The sequence below is a fragment of the Phaseolus vulgaris genome, chromosome 8 (genome assembly GCF_051622355.1).
Source record: "Phaseolus vulgaris cultivar YP4 chromosome 8, ASM5162235v1, whole genome shotgun sequence".
In the NCBI taxonomy this organism is placed as follows: Eukaryota; Viridiplantae; Streptophyta; class Magnoliopsida; order Fabales; family Fabaceae; genus Phaseolus; species Phaseolus vulgaris.
Genome location: NC_143505.1, coordinates 18,882,853 through 18,897,123, shown reverse-complemented (window position 1 = coordinate 18,897,123; position 14,271 = coordinate 18,882,853). Strand labels below are relative to the sequence as shown.

The 14,271-nt window shown below is 34.7% G+C and overlaps 1 protein-coding gene and 1 long non-coding RNA gene across 2 annotated transcripts; both read left to right on the top strand.

Moving 5' to 3' along the window:
* The first annotated feature begins 4,966 nt into the window (after nucleotides 1-4,966).
* LOC150025486 (uncharacterized) lies at nucleotides 4,967-5,734 on the top strand. The gene is made up of 3 exons (XM_090294057.1): nucleotides 4,967-5,071; nucleotides 5,155-5,361; nucleotides 5,444-5,734. The coding sequence occupies exons 1-3, from the start codon at nucleotides 4,967-4,969 to the stop codon at nucleotides 5,732-5,734; spliced, it is 603 nt and encodes a 200-aa protein (XP_090150183.1).
* Nucleotides 5,735-6,356: 622 nt separating this feature from the next.
* On the top strand, nucleotides 6,357-6,992 carry LOC150025485 (uncharacterized). Its single transcript, XR_016514741.1, has 3 exons — nucleotides 6,357-6,439; nucleotides 6,524-6,759; nucleotides 6,836-6,992. It is a non-coding gene; the product is annotated as an uncharacterized LOC150025485 (long non-coding RNA).
* The last annotated feature ends 7,279 nt before the right edge of the window (nucleotides 6,993-14,271 follow it).

The window sequence follows — 14,271 nt, the reverse complement described above, 5'->3', positions numbered from 1 at the left end:
TCATTTGCATCTCATTTGGATTTCATTTGCTCATCATTTAGGTTACCATTTATGGTCCTCCTTAGCCTATAAAAGGAGGAGCCAACCTCATGTATTTTCAAGATTGAATAGAGTATTGTTTTGCTGCCAAAATTGTGCCATACACTACTATTTGCCTAGCATGTAGGTTTTAATCTTCATTTCATCACCTCCAAAGGGGCTGGCCGAACCTCCCTATTTTCACACTCTTCATGCACCTTCAAGGCACCCATACTTCACTAGTACAAAATTTGAAAACAACGACCATTTATTTAGTGCGGCTTTGTGTTTAAACGCATTTGTAAAAACCGCGGTGGCATTTTTGTAATTAAATTGATTTACAAATGCGGTTCTAGGGTAAGACCGCATTTGTAAATCAATTAAAATGAATTACAAATGCGGTCATAGTAAAGACCGCATTTGTAATTCATTCTGAATTGAATTACAAATGCGGTCTTTAGTATGACCGCAGTTGTAATTCAATTCAGAATGAATTACAAATGCGGTCTTTACTATGACCGCAGTTGTAATTCATTTTAATTGATTTACAAATGCGATCTTACCCTAGAACCGCATTTGTAAATCAATTTTACCCTAAAAATAGAAGCGCGCCACTGGTTTTCACTTTCACTTTCGTCTTCTCCGCTCTTCGTTTCAACGTTCTCAGCTCTCTCCGCTTTGCATTGTAAGTTTCAGCTCTCTCTGCTTCAACGTTTGTTTTCGTTTTCGTTTTTGTCATTGTCATTATTCACTTGCTTGGCATTGTCATTTCGTTTCCTTACTCGTTTTCTGCATATAGGTGGTTACTGTTCTATTGGTTCGCTGGTTTTTTCTGCTCCGCCACCGCCACTGCTTCCGCCACCGCCTTCGCCTACGCCTTCGTCTTCGTCTCCGATCACCATCAACCTAAAGGTTGGTATTGTATTTATTTAATATTTTGAATTTATATTTAAAATTTTGAATTCATATTTAATATTTTGAATTTTTATTTTTCTGTATTATAATATATATTTAATTAATAACTAATACAACTTGGAATGTATAACTAATAACTAATAATTTATATATTTGTGTGTATTTTGAATTTTTGTATTATATAATTTCTATTTTCTTAAATTTATATTATATATAAATTCTATTTTTGTAATTATTTTTATTTTTTGCACTTTCTCTTTGCATATCTTTCTTTTTTTCCCTGGCATCATTTATTTTTTATAATTGTCACTTTAAACTACTTTTACTTAAATAAAAATGAATATGATATTAATCTTTATGGAATTATAATTCTATAGTGTATTAAACTTTGTTCTAGAATTTTAATTTTAGAAGTGACATATTTAGTTAGTTGTTAATTACATTTTAATAAAAGTTTTATGTTATGTTAGTTATTGTTACTTTTAGAATAGAAATATCGTGTTTGGATTGAGTCCGGGGGTGTTCGACCCTCGGCAAATGTGTGAGATTGAAGAGAATACTAATTATTAGAAAATCCTAACTATATTCCAGAATATATAATGGATCGAAGTTGGATTAATGCTGTTCGTATAAGTGATGAGTACGAAAGGGGAGTAGAGGAATTTATACAATTTGCGCAGCGTAACGCGATTATTAGTGGTCATGATGGAGCAAAGATCAGGTGTCCGTGCGTTAACTGTTTGAATGGAAGGATACTGGATGTGAATATCATGAGGGAACACCTGCTATGTGATGGGTTTCTTCGATCTTATACAACTTGGACATGACATGGTGAATTATTAAATGTACCACGTGTTTCCGTAACTGAAGAATATGTGGGTTCTACCATGGATGAAGCAGTACACGATGATGGAGATGATGATCGATTGGAGGACATGATTCGTGATGTGGGAGCTGAGTGTTTTGCAAAAGCGCATGGATATGAAAGTATGTCAAAAGATGCAGAGACTCCTTTGTATCCTGGATCAACTAACTTCACACGGTTGTCGGCGGTGTTAAGATTGATGAATTTGAAGGCAATAAACGGATGGACTGATAAAAGCTTCACGGAATTGCTCCAGCTGTTGAAGGATATGCTTCCAGAGGGAAATAGTCTACCTAATCGTAAAGATACATGCATGTCCTAATGATTGTATATTATACTGGAAAGATTTTGAATTGTTGAAAAGTTGTCCGAGGTGTGGGTTATCACATTATAAGTTGAAACAAAAAGATGATGATTCTATTGATGACATGGAAAAGCATGGACCCCCAATGAAGGTTATGTGGTATCTTCCCATCATTCCAAGGATGAAGCGTTTGTTTGCAAACCCAAACGATGCTAAGAATCTTAGATGGCATGCAGATGAGAGGAAATGCGATGGCATGTACCGACATCCAGCTGATTCTATTCAATGGAAGAAATTTGATGATGACTTTCCAGAATTTGGTAAAGAATCAAGAAATATCCGACTTGGTTTAGCTACAGACGGAATGAATCCGTTTGGTAATATGAGTACAAATCACAGTTCATGGCCTGTATTACTAGTTATTTACAACTTACCTCCTGGATTGTGCATGAAGCGAAAATACATGATGTTGTCTATGATGATATCCGGTCCGAAACAACCAGGGAATGATATTGATGTTTATCTAAGTCCCCTAATTGAAGATTTGAAGCTAATGTGGGACCAGGGTGTCGAAGTATTTGACGGATTTGCTAATGAAACTTTCAAGCTTCATGCCATGTTATTTTGCACCATCAATGACTTTCCGGCATATGGTAACTTATCAGGTTATAGTGTTAAGGGTCACAAAGCGTGTCCAATATGCGAAGAAGACACTGCTTCTCAACAATTGAAACATGGAAGGAAAACAATATATCTTCGGCATCGGAGGTTTCTTAGAAGTCATCATCCTTACCGGAGGTTGAAAAAAGCCTTTAATGGACACCAAGAGGGTAGTGGTCCACCAACTCCATTAACCGGTGTTGAGGTTTACGAAAAGGTAAATAACATAGACCACACCTTCGGCAAGTCCAAAAAAAAGTCATTTGTGACAAATATTTGGAAGAAGAAATCAATCTTCTTTGATCTTCCGTACTGGTCGAGGTTAGAAGTCAGACATTGTATAGATGTAATGCATGTTGAGAAGAATGTGTGTGATAGCTTAATTGGTACACTTCTTAACATTAACGGGAAGACGAAGGATGGTCTAAATGCTCGTTTAGATTTGATTGAGATGAACATACGCGGCGAGTTGGCACCCATACAAATGGGCAAGCGTACATATTTGCCCCCAGCCTGTTACACAATGTCAAAAGATGAAAAAATTAGTTTTTGTCAATGTCTAAAGGGTGTGAAAGTGCCACAAGGACATTCCTCAAATGTGAAGAGTCTAGTGTCAATGCAAGATTTGAAGTTAATTGGGTTGAAGTCTCATGATTGTCACATCTTGATACAACAGTTGTTGCCGGTAGCTATCCGTGGGATCTTACCAAAAAATGTTAGACACACCATAACCCGTTTGTGCTCATTCTTCTCTTCCATCTGTTGTAAAGTCATTGATCCCTCAAAACTAGATGAACTTCAAAATGAAATTGTTGTTATCTTGTGTGAATTGGAAATGTTTTTTCCTCCGTCTTTTTTTGACATCATGGTTCATCTAGTGGTGCATCTGGTAAGAGAGGTTAGATTGTGTGGACCAGTGTACTTAAGATGGATGTATCCTGTTGAGCGGTATATGAAAATTTTGAAAGGTTATGTGAAAAATCATTATCGTCCAGAGGCTTCAATGATTGAAAGGTACATAGCTGAAGAAAGTATTGAATTTTGTTCAGAGTACATGACAAAAGCAAATCCAATAGGTGTTCCAGCTAATTCATGGCACCACAGGCGTTCTACAAGTAAATGTTTACGTGGTGTGAATATTGTAAGCAAATCTCGATCAGAAGTCTTGCAAGCACATTTGTACATATTGAATAACACAGATGAAGTTGTACCTTACATAGAAGCTCATAAAGCCATTGTGAAGGCAAATAACCCAAGACAAGCAGAGAAATGGGTCTTGATGGAACATAATAGAACTTTCATGCCTTGGTTTAAAGATGAGGTGTTCAAGGATTCAACGGCATCAGAGACCTTGACTTGGTTGGCTGCTGGATTGAAGTTTGATGTCATTTCATGTACAGCGTACGAAGTGAATAATTGTATATTTTACACGAAGTCCCTGGATGAAAAGAGTACAGTTCAAAATTCTGGTGTTACTCTTGAAGCTGAGTCAATGCAATTTTCGACTTCGAAAGATACAAATCCAGTACTTGGATCAATGGCATACTATGGGTTTATAGAAGAGATATGGGAGATTGACTACACTAAGTTTTCCGTTCCAGTTTTCAAGTGTAAATGGGTTGATAATAAAAGTGGGGTTAAAATTGATGAATCAGGATTCACACTAGTGGACTTTCGAAAGATAGGGTATCGAGATGAGCCATTTATAATGGTTCAACAAGCATCTCAGGTTTTCTATGTGAAAGATCCTACGTCAGAACATTGGTATGTCGTTTTACACGGGAAAAAACAAGGGGAAGCCATAGATGATATTGAATATGGCGAAACTCGTTCATTCACACCAATGATAACTAATAAAGATGACGATGTACTTGATGATGTACATGCAACCCGTAAAGACCATAGTGAAGGAATTTACATATAAACATTCAACCCACATGCAACATGTAAATAAACATTTAGAATTTTTTGTATTATTTTTATATGATTTTAATTCGATGCACATTAACTAATGTTTGTTACCTAATTTTGTTAATAGAGACATGAATGACGACCAGACTCCAGACAGACCTCGATCTGGACGAGGCAGTAAAGGACCTACTAGATTGAAGCGTCTTGCATTGAGACGTGCTGCTGGTGAGAAGACACATGTTGACATTGACGTCAACACTGGAGTGGCTTTTGGTCCTAAGGCAGATGAGTTTATGAGCTATCTTGGAGTTGTTTCTCGTGAAAGGCTCTCCATTTTGATTAATTCATGGGATGAGGTTTCAGAGGTTGATCGGAACATGCTATGGGAGGATGTTCTGGTAAGCTTTACATTATTATTGTTATCATATAATGCTTTTTAATATTGATTAATTAATTTTAATTTGATGATGTTATTTTCTAGGCAAACTTTGACATTCCTGATGTGGAACCGCTTCGATCAAAGATATTATCCAATATCGCACTTAAATTTCGTACCTTTAAGTCAAGACTGACTTCGAGATACATTTTTGGCGACCTTAAAGACGAAAATCCATGTTTAAAGTACCAACATATTGATGAAGAGACATGGCGTCTTTTTAGAGAAAGCCGTGAAAATGAGGCTTGGATGGTAAGTGAAGTAACTTTTTTGTTTATATAACATTAATAAGTTTATCTTATTTACTTCAGTTTGTTTATTTCAATTATGACAGGATCGTCGGAAGAAAGCTCAAGAGATAGCTTTGAAGAATCTTACCCCGCACGTTATGTCTCGTTCGGGGTATAGAAAACTTGAGCAAACACTGATGGTGGAAAAGGAGAAATCTCAACAGGGGACGTATTCTGAGAATGTGGAAACAGGGGTCACTTCTCCTCCACCACCTTTTCGCCATGAAAAATGGAAGAGGGCCCGAATTAAAAAGTCGGGTGCACCAAGTTCCGAGCAATCCGGGGTTATAATCGAAAAAATTGTAAGTTATTTTTGTTATTTTCAATTTTTTTAAAGCATTAATTATATTAATGATTGAAAATATGATTTTTGTGTACTCTTGCAGGATTCCTTGGAATCCGACGGTACATTTATTGCTGAAGGTCGTCACGATATCCTGGTTGAAGCAATTGGACGACCTGAACACTCTGGTCGTGTTCGTGCCGCTGGACAAGGGGTCGGAATTAAACTTTATTTTGGAGTTTCAGAACGACAGCCATCCTCCTCCTCCAAGAAGGAAACTCAAATGAAGACTAAGTTACGTGAAGAAATAATGGAGGAGATGAGAAGGGAGACTGATTTGATGTGGCTGGAGATGAAAAAGGAGAATGATCGAATGCGACAAGAGTTTCTATCGCAACAAGTTTGTGCTGAGCCGATTGAACCCCTTGTTAGTCCCACTCCCAAGAGCACAAAGGGGAGTTGTGCGGCTCCTCCAACATCAGGGGATGATATCAATGGGCAGACAGAGGATTGTGAGCTACTGGTAGTGGGCGACAAACTTCCTCGGGTGGTGGCACTTGGAAAAGTCTATAAAAACGCCACCACCTTACATAACATTCCTCTCTCCCCTGATGTGGCGAAGGTAACAGTTGAAAAAGTACGATTTCCTGATGCTCGTATTCCACTACCTTCAGATGAGGTAACCACTGTGGCCGATGCATTTCAGACATTCGTTGCCTGGCCCAGAGAGCTCATTCGATCTATGCCCGAACCTCATGTAATAATTTCGTTTCATTATATTATTTTTTATTTATATTTATATATTACATATAATTTAATACAAATGTTGTTTATCTTGTAGGAACCTTTTCAGCCACCAAGTCCGAAAAAGAAGCGTGAGGTTCCAGTTGACGATCCTATGGCTTCCCTACGTCTCATTGCTAGTCAGATTGGCAATGATCCTTTTCCAGTTCCGTGGGATAATACATTTTTTCAAATCAACACTGAACTGCCACTGATGATTTACAACACAGATTTATCAGAATTTATATCTGGGAACCAGGAGCTCAATATAAGTATAATTCAATTTTTTATGATGTAAGTATCTTTACCTATTATTCAATTTACTTTATGTTAAATTATTATTGATTAGGCTTTAACTAAAAACTTGTAGGTTTTTGCATAGAGTCTGTATCACTGAGGGGAAGGAAAATATGTATGGATTCGTAGATCCTGCATATACTAATCCCGTTGGACCAAACTCAACTGAGACTCAAGCATACATCACTAACATCCTGGAAAAAGAGGGAAAACAAATTTATTTATGCCCTTACATTAATGAGTAAGTTTAATTATATGTCATCAATTATTATTATTTCATGTTTTAAATATTTACTAACTCTTTTCAATGATCATATAGGCATCATTGGCAGTTACTTGTCTTATCAATGGTTGATAAGACTGCTGTGTGGTTCTGTTCCCTACACAAGAAGATGCCCACAAAATTTAAGGATATCATTGATACGTAAGTATAGTATAAACTTAACTTTGTACATGTTACTAATTAACCATCTACTAACGAGGTTTTTTGTATTAACCAGTTCATGGCGTGGATATAACATCCTAAAAGGTCGATCCAGTTCAAATAATTTGAACTACATAAGAGTAAAGGTTTGTAATTTTTTTCTTTCTCTATTATCATTGTTTATCAATATACTAACATATTACTTTTTATTGAATTATATAGTGTAATAAACAACCAGGAAGTTATGAGTGTGGCTATTACATTATGCAATGGATGATTACCATTATAAGACTAGGTGTTAAAACTGGTTGGAAGGAGGTATATGTTAAATCATTTTTATAATTCTTGAACATATATATATCTAGAAACTAATTTATGTCAACTTTGCAATGCAGTTATTCACAGAAGAAACACCAATGAGTGAGGAAGGCATTTCATATGTTAGAGATTCTTGGTCCACATACTTCATTAATTTTTATAACTCTAGCATAAGTAAACAATATTAGTGGTTTTATTATATGTAATTTGATCACTTGTAAATGTACATTTTGATGATTTCAATTGGTTACTACATTTTTGTATTTGTCTGGTTGGGTTTAATCATTATGCAGGTTATTTAAATATATGGTTTCTGCACAAAACAGGATGTACCAAAAAAAAAAAGCACTATTTACAAATGCGGTCATTTACCAAGACCGCATTTGTAAATAGTGAATTCGCATTTACAAATGCGGTCTTAGTAAATGACCGCATTTGTAAATAGTGATTTATGAATGCGGTTTTTACCAAGACCGCATTCATAAATCCTAAACCCCAAACCCACTCCCTAATTCAGAATAATATACAAATGCGGTTACCTAAAATGACCGCATTTGTAAATGTGATTTATGAATGCGGTCATAGCACCGCATTTGTAAATTCCAGATTTACAAATGCGTGTTGATCAAATGCGGTTCTATGACCGCATTTGTAAATTTAAAATAGCCGCATTTGTTTAACTTATCTGCACTAGTGCTTCCTAGGAAGGCCTTGCTCATCTCATCCACTAAGCTTCCGCAACTTTCATCTCCAAAAAGCAAAGAAGAGCTCATAGGAATGCCATCACATTGTCACTCTCACTTCTTCTTCATCTCTCAAACCCTAACTTTCCACTCTCTCAATTGCCTTCCTTCCTCTCCATGCGTGAGATTTCTGAAATCCAAATTGTGAGCACTTGAGAAATCGAATTCTAAAAGAAGTTGTTCTTTCTCTGTTTTGAAAATGTGTTGCCTAAATTTCCTATTTCTTGTTCCAAAATTGCAACCTAAATATTGTGTCTTCTTGAATCCCCAATTTCTAGTTTCAATTTATGAAACCGAAAGCCCTAATCTAATTTGTTGTTCTAAAATGAAAACCCAAATTCCCAATCTCGACTTCGAAAATCAAAAGTGAAAAATTCAATCAAGAGCTCTACAAAGGAAGTGGGATTGAAGCCTCATTCTCGTCTTGCGCTTCAGATTGTGGTGTCGTTGACGAATATCCATCGTCGCGGCTTGAACTAGTGGTGAATCAGAGGAGACATTTGGAGGATTCATTGATCAAGTATTGAGAAAGGTATTGACATTCTTTCTCTTTCATTTGTGTTTGGATAATGTTCAATAGGTTTAGGGTTTTTTACGGCATACTTTAAATGATAGGGAATTCTGAGTACTCAAATCTCAGCTTGTGTTTTGGGTGGCTGAGATGGGATATCTTAGTATTTCATTGTTGACTGTGTATGAAATATTGTATGCAGCTTTGATGTGATGAAAATGGACAATGGTGTAGCATGCGTTTAGAAATTAAGTGTAATTGTATTTATATGTGGAAGGGGTTAGTGATGTGGGTTTATAAGCAAAAACAGATTATATATGTAGAAACATCAAAAGCTTTTTCTTTTTTACTTGAATTAATTTATTTGGTTGAGTTGAAGAGAGAATAGGATACCTTAGAATCTTAAGTAGTGGGAAATTATTGTGTAAAAAGAACTAATATAAATTATTAATGTTAATCTACCTGTGTGCAGTATTCCTTCTTCCTAAAACCCTTATACTCTTTTCCTTCTAAAAAGACATTCTTAGTTTTTCATTGTCCATTTTTATTTATTGCATTACTTGACTATATTCTTGTGATGTATTGCCATATTTTCACCAATTTAAAATAAGTCCAAGAAGAATAGGGTAATATTGGGTCCCTTCTCAGATGTATATTTTAGCTTCTTTGTGGCTAGCATCCCGAGTGTCTTCTAGTGTGTGATACTAATCTTTATAGATGTGACTGAATAGATGCTTGGGTGGTCCACATTCTCTTCAATGTCAAGATTAAAATGACTTCCTCATTTCAATATTGAACTTAGTATTATCAGGTCAGTACACAATATTAAGGAATATAAGGATGAAACTAAACATGGAAAAATAAATTATTTGAAACTAAAATATATCAAAAGAATTTGTACTATGTAATATTATCAACAACCCATTTATTAATTTTCTTATTATCTTATAAAAAAGTTAGCATATAAATCAAGGAAGAAAATTGGTAAGACAAGATTATGAGAAAATTTACTATTATGTTAAATGAAACTACAAGAATTTTGGCTAAGAGGTGAGTAGTTCATCAACTTTTGTATTGTGTATTGTTTCACCTTCTTGACAATTAAGAACTTTGAATGATTTGTGGTTTTAGTTTCATGTGTTATGTTGAACGGTTTTGGTTTTGATGCTAAGTTAAAGTTTTGTGGAGCTCTAAGGAACCTGTTTTTCTTTATGTTGCATGTTATGTGAGCAAAACTTGGTGGTCCACATTTGCAGTTTGCATGACCTTCAGAACAAAAAGCATTTTTGAATGGAAGATGGTCTCTTTCTTCTTAGCCATTATAGATGTTTTGTTATTGGGAGACAATAGAAACGTTTTTCTTAGCTTGGATATGAAGTGACCTTTTCTTTGTTCTTCATGCGTAATATTAAACTGTTTGTAAAAGAGAGTCATTTTATCATCATTTCAATATTCCCTTTAATATACAATTGACAAGAAGAAGAAAATACAAATAAATAATGTAAGATAAGTTAAAAAAATAAGTCACTAATTATTCAAAAAGAGAAAATTCTCATACCTATTTTTTTTATGTTCATCGAGAAGCTAGTAGTTATAACTTTTATGTCTAAGAAGTGATTTCTTGTTTCTGAATGTGTTTCAAAACACACACTTAATCAAATTATTAGTGTTATAACCTTCTGTCTTCAACCGTATTGGCAATGTAACATGAGGATTTTAATTTGATAGTTGAATTTGAATTTGGAGCAATATAGAGAGGCACAACAACAACTATGATAAGCCAAGTTGAAAGAGTGTTATGCTTCTCTGAAATTGAACAGTACGAGCTCAGTCCATTGCATATCAACCACTTTGGTTTGAAGAAAATTTGAAGATATCAGAGTGATGTCACTAGGTAACCATATTTCAACTTTTTTTATTCCTTTCACTGTCTTAAGAGTTTTGGTCCTCCCAAGTTAAAATTTTTGGATACCAGTGGATTAGTTAAATCTGTTGTCATGGTTAAAAGGGTTTAGAGAATTTGGAAAATGAATTGAGCACTTATAAATGCTGGCCTTTTGTGGGAGGCATGCTCTCCCTCTATCATGGACTAGTGTGGTCTTATTTGCCATTTTGCTGACTTGGCTTAAGTGGTTTCCCTTTCATTAAGTTGTTTTGTGCACTCATCTTCTTTCATTATGCTACCTTTTTTTTTTGTTGAAGTATGAAATAATAGGAGAAAATTTTTATTTGTTTTTTTTCCTAACTTGCCTTTACTGAGAGAAAACTACATTAAAAAAGATCAACGGATATGTAAATTCTAAAATGTAAATTTCTCTAAAGTGATAAAACATAATGCAACAATCAAGTATCATAGCAATTCAAAACCATTTTAATGATTCTTTATTTACATTTTCTGTAATGAATAATAACTTGTGGTTTACGGTTGAAGACCACAACATAAGAATGTACAACAAATCATAAAAAATCCATTTGAACTAGAGAATTAGGTTCATCAAAAAAAATCATGCACAACAAATTGAGAAACAACCTATCATTATTAAGTAGTTGACCTGATTAGCCTTGGGATATTCGAACTCAAATCATTATTATAGGTTGACCTTTTTAGACCAACCTATAATAAAACCACAAAGGTGGTATTTAAAAAAATATTCAAATATATTTCTTCTTTCAATTTGAGATGTTCTTTGGAAGTATTTCACACATGATTAATAGGAAATAGGAAAAGTTGTCAGAATTAATTTACTATACATTAGAATTTTACAACTGATTGATAAGGAGATTTTCATTTTCTTTGTTTTGTGTAATGCAGTTAGGTACCTATTCTCATTGGTTAGTATTGTTCTTCCTTTCCTTCTTTCTGATATACGAAGTGCCATTTAACAACAATTTGAACAAGTGTTGCTGCAACAAGAAGCACCAAGGCAAAAGGAACCACTAAGGAAAAGGAGCCACCAAGGCAAAAGGAATTACCTAGACAACAAGAAGATGATACTGATTATGCATGCTATTAGGAATATGTTTGTAGTTCTTTTAAATTTTAGATTATATTACAAGTTCACTAGACTTTTGAATTATGGATCTTTAGTTATGTTTCAAGTTTGTTTGAATTTTTTTTTATATTTCAAGTGGACTTGAGTTTATCTTTCATATGATGAGGACTTCAATTATGTTATGTTTGAATTCGAAATTAAATGTGTGTTCTATTTTATTTTATGTTAGGTGTATTGGATGATGTTTGGTAATAGATTGTTCAATTAATATATCTTGAATATGTTAAATTTATATAAGTGTTTAAAAAGACATTCTTTTAAATAAATGCATGAATAAACATTTTGATGGATATAGGATTACCTACGGACTGGTGGTCATGGGTATTATCTACGGACTGGTGGTCATGGGTATTACCTACGGACTGGTGGTCATGGTATTACCTACGGACTTGTGGTTGTGGATATTACCTACGGACTTGTGGTCATGGGTATTACCTACGGACTGGTGGTCATGGGTATTACCCACGAATTGGTGTTCGTGGGTATTACCCACGGACTGTTGTTACCTACGGACTCATATTTCTTAGGTAAATTACCGACGCCAACATTACATACGGATTTCTGTCCGTGGGAATTCCGTAAGTAATGCTGATTTACCTATGGATTTTTGCTGTTACATACGGATTTGGTCCGTAGGTAAATCAATTTTTTTTTGTAGTGAAAGTGAAACCATTGATAAGGTTTATTAGCGTTTTTTAGGGTTTGTTTCTTGGATTTTTTAGGGTTGTAGCTTTGTTTTGGAATTTGGTGATAGTTTTTGTTGGTGGTCATGGTGGTTGCATTATTATTGTTTGTGGTGGCGTTTTGTTTGTGGTGTTTCATTTTGAATGTGGTACACTGTTTGTGGTCTGCAGTGTATTTTTTTTTTTGAAACAATGGTAAGTCCTATTTGTTTGTTTTTGGATGTTATTTTTGTATGTGGTTGAGCTCGTGTACCTTGATGAGGAAGCATGAATAAGAAGAATGGATATACATAGGACATGGATGCTTTATTCTTTCTCTATCTTCTGGCAATCTTTTTTTTCTTCTTGAAAACATAACTCTTGTCCCCAACTATTTTTGTAAAAATAAATGGTAATGATTTATACTATATATTTTTTCTATTTTATTTCCTTTATTTAATTTATCAAGTAATGATTAAAGTTCATTATGAACCTTGAAACCTTATATGTGAAATTCAATGGCATATGTGACATGTTGTACTTAGGTTTTCTTTGAAAGATGACATATTGCCCTGATACACTTATTTTTAGTTCACATGTCTTAAATGGATGGAATTTGGTTGTTGACACCCAACATGGAAGCATGATTGCCACATGGCTGCACCTCAATGGAGAGAAATTCTCCCCTCTAACAAGCCATCACTTGTCACTCCATGAATGGAGAGGATTTGCTCCAATTATAAAGTATCATTTGTCAAGCTATGAGTGGAGAGTATTTTTAGATTTTTGGCACCATTTAGGCTATAAATAAAGGTTTTCAACCCATGTATTTTCTAGCTTTGAATGACTAATGAATTGTTGCACAAATTCATCCTCAATTGTCTCTTACCTCTCTCCTAGTGATATGATTCCAAATAGAACTAACAGTAGAATTAGGAATTTAGGATTATGGAATGAAATCAATTAAAAACAGTAACAATGAAAACATGGAGAAAGGGAGGCACCACAAACAAGGTTTGATAAGCCTAAGGATGATCACCACAAGAATTGGTGACTTCTTGATAAAATCGCAAGATGCGGTGAAGAACCTTAACAGAGATATATTCTCTCTATTAAATTGTCAAAACATTCATCATCATTCTAAATTCCAAAAGTGTATAAATACAAATTTAGTTATAGACCTTGTCTCATTTGTAAGTAAATAAAATAAAAATACAATCTCTAAATTTCAATAAGGATTATTTGTCCCAGTGGTTAAGTTGATACTTTCTAACTAGTTTTCAGTTCAAATCCTAACTCCAAGCAAAATAATAATATTGTTTTATTCTAATACTCCAATCATATTGTGCATCTAATATGCTTAGTGTTTTTGAAGTATGGGTCAGTCAACAATTAGCCCTCCAAAATATTAGCCACCTTGTGCTGGAATGTCTCTTGGGCCATTCTAAGCCTTCCTCTTGTCATGGGTCCACCTAAGTCTGGGATTATGTCTTGGTCAAGATCCTCCTCACCATGCCCTTGGGCTTGGATGTCCATATCATTCCCTTCGTCTTGAGAAAGACTTGAAGTTAAGTCCAAAGCTTAATCATCTGCAAGTTAAGTTCAAAGTTACTCACATTGTATTTACTTGGAAGATCAATCTTGTAGGAATTGTCATTAATTTTTTCTAACACTTGGAAAGGTCCATCCCCTCTGGGTTGGAGCTTGGATTTTCTTTGTTCATGGAACCTTTCTTTTCTCATGTGTACCCAGACCCAAACTCCAAACTTACAGATTACTTTCTTTCTTCCTTTGTTAG

What these genes read in the sequence shown, in the direction of transcription:
- LOC150025486 (XM_090294057.1), top strand. Translation starts at nt 4,967, where the DNA reads ATGAGCTATCTTGGAGTTGTTTCTCGTGAAAGGCTCTCCATTTTGATT. An exon ending in TGCTATGGGAGGATGTTCTG is followed by an intron (nt 5,072 to 5,154) that starts GTAAGCTTTACA and finishes GTTATTTTCTAG; the next exon opens with GCAAACTTTGACATTCCTGA. An exon ending in GTGAAAATGAGGCTTGGATG is followed by an intron (nt 5,362 to 5,443) that starts GTAAGTGAAGTA and finishes CAATTATGACAG; the next exon opens with GATCGTCGGAAGAAAGCTCA.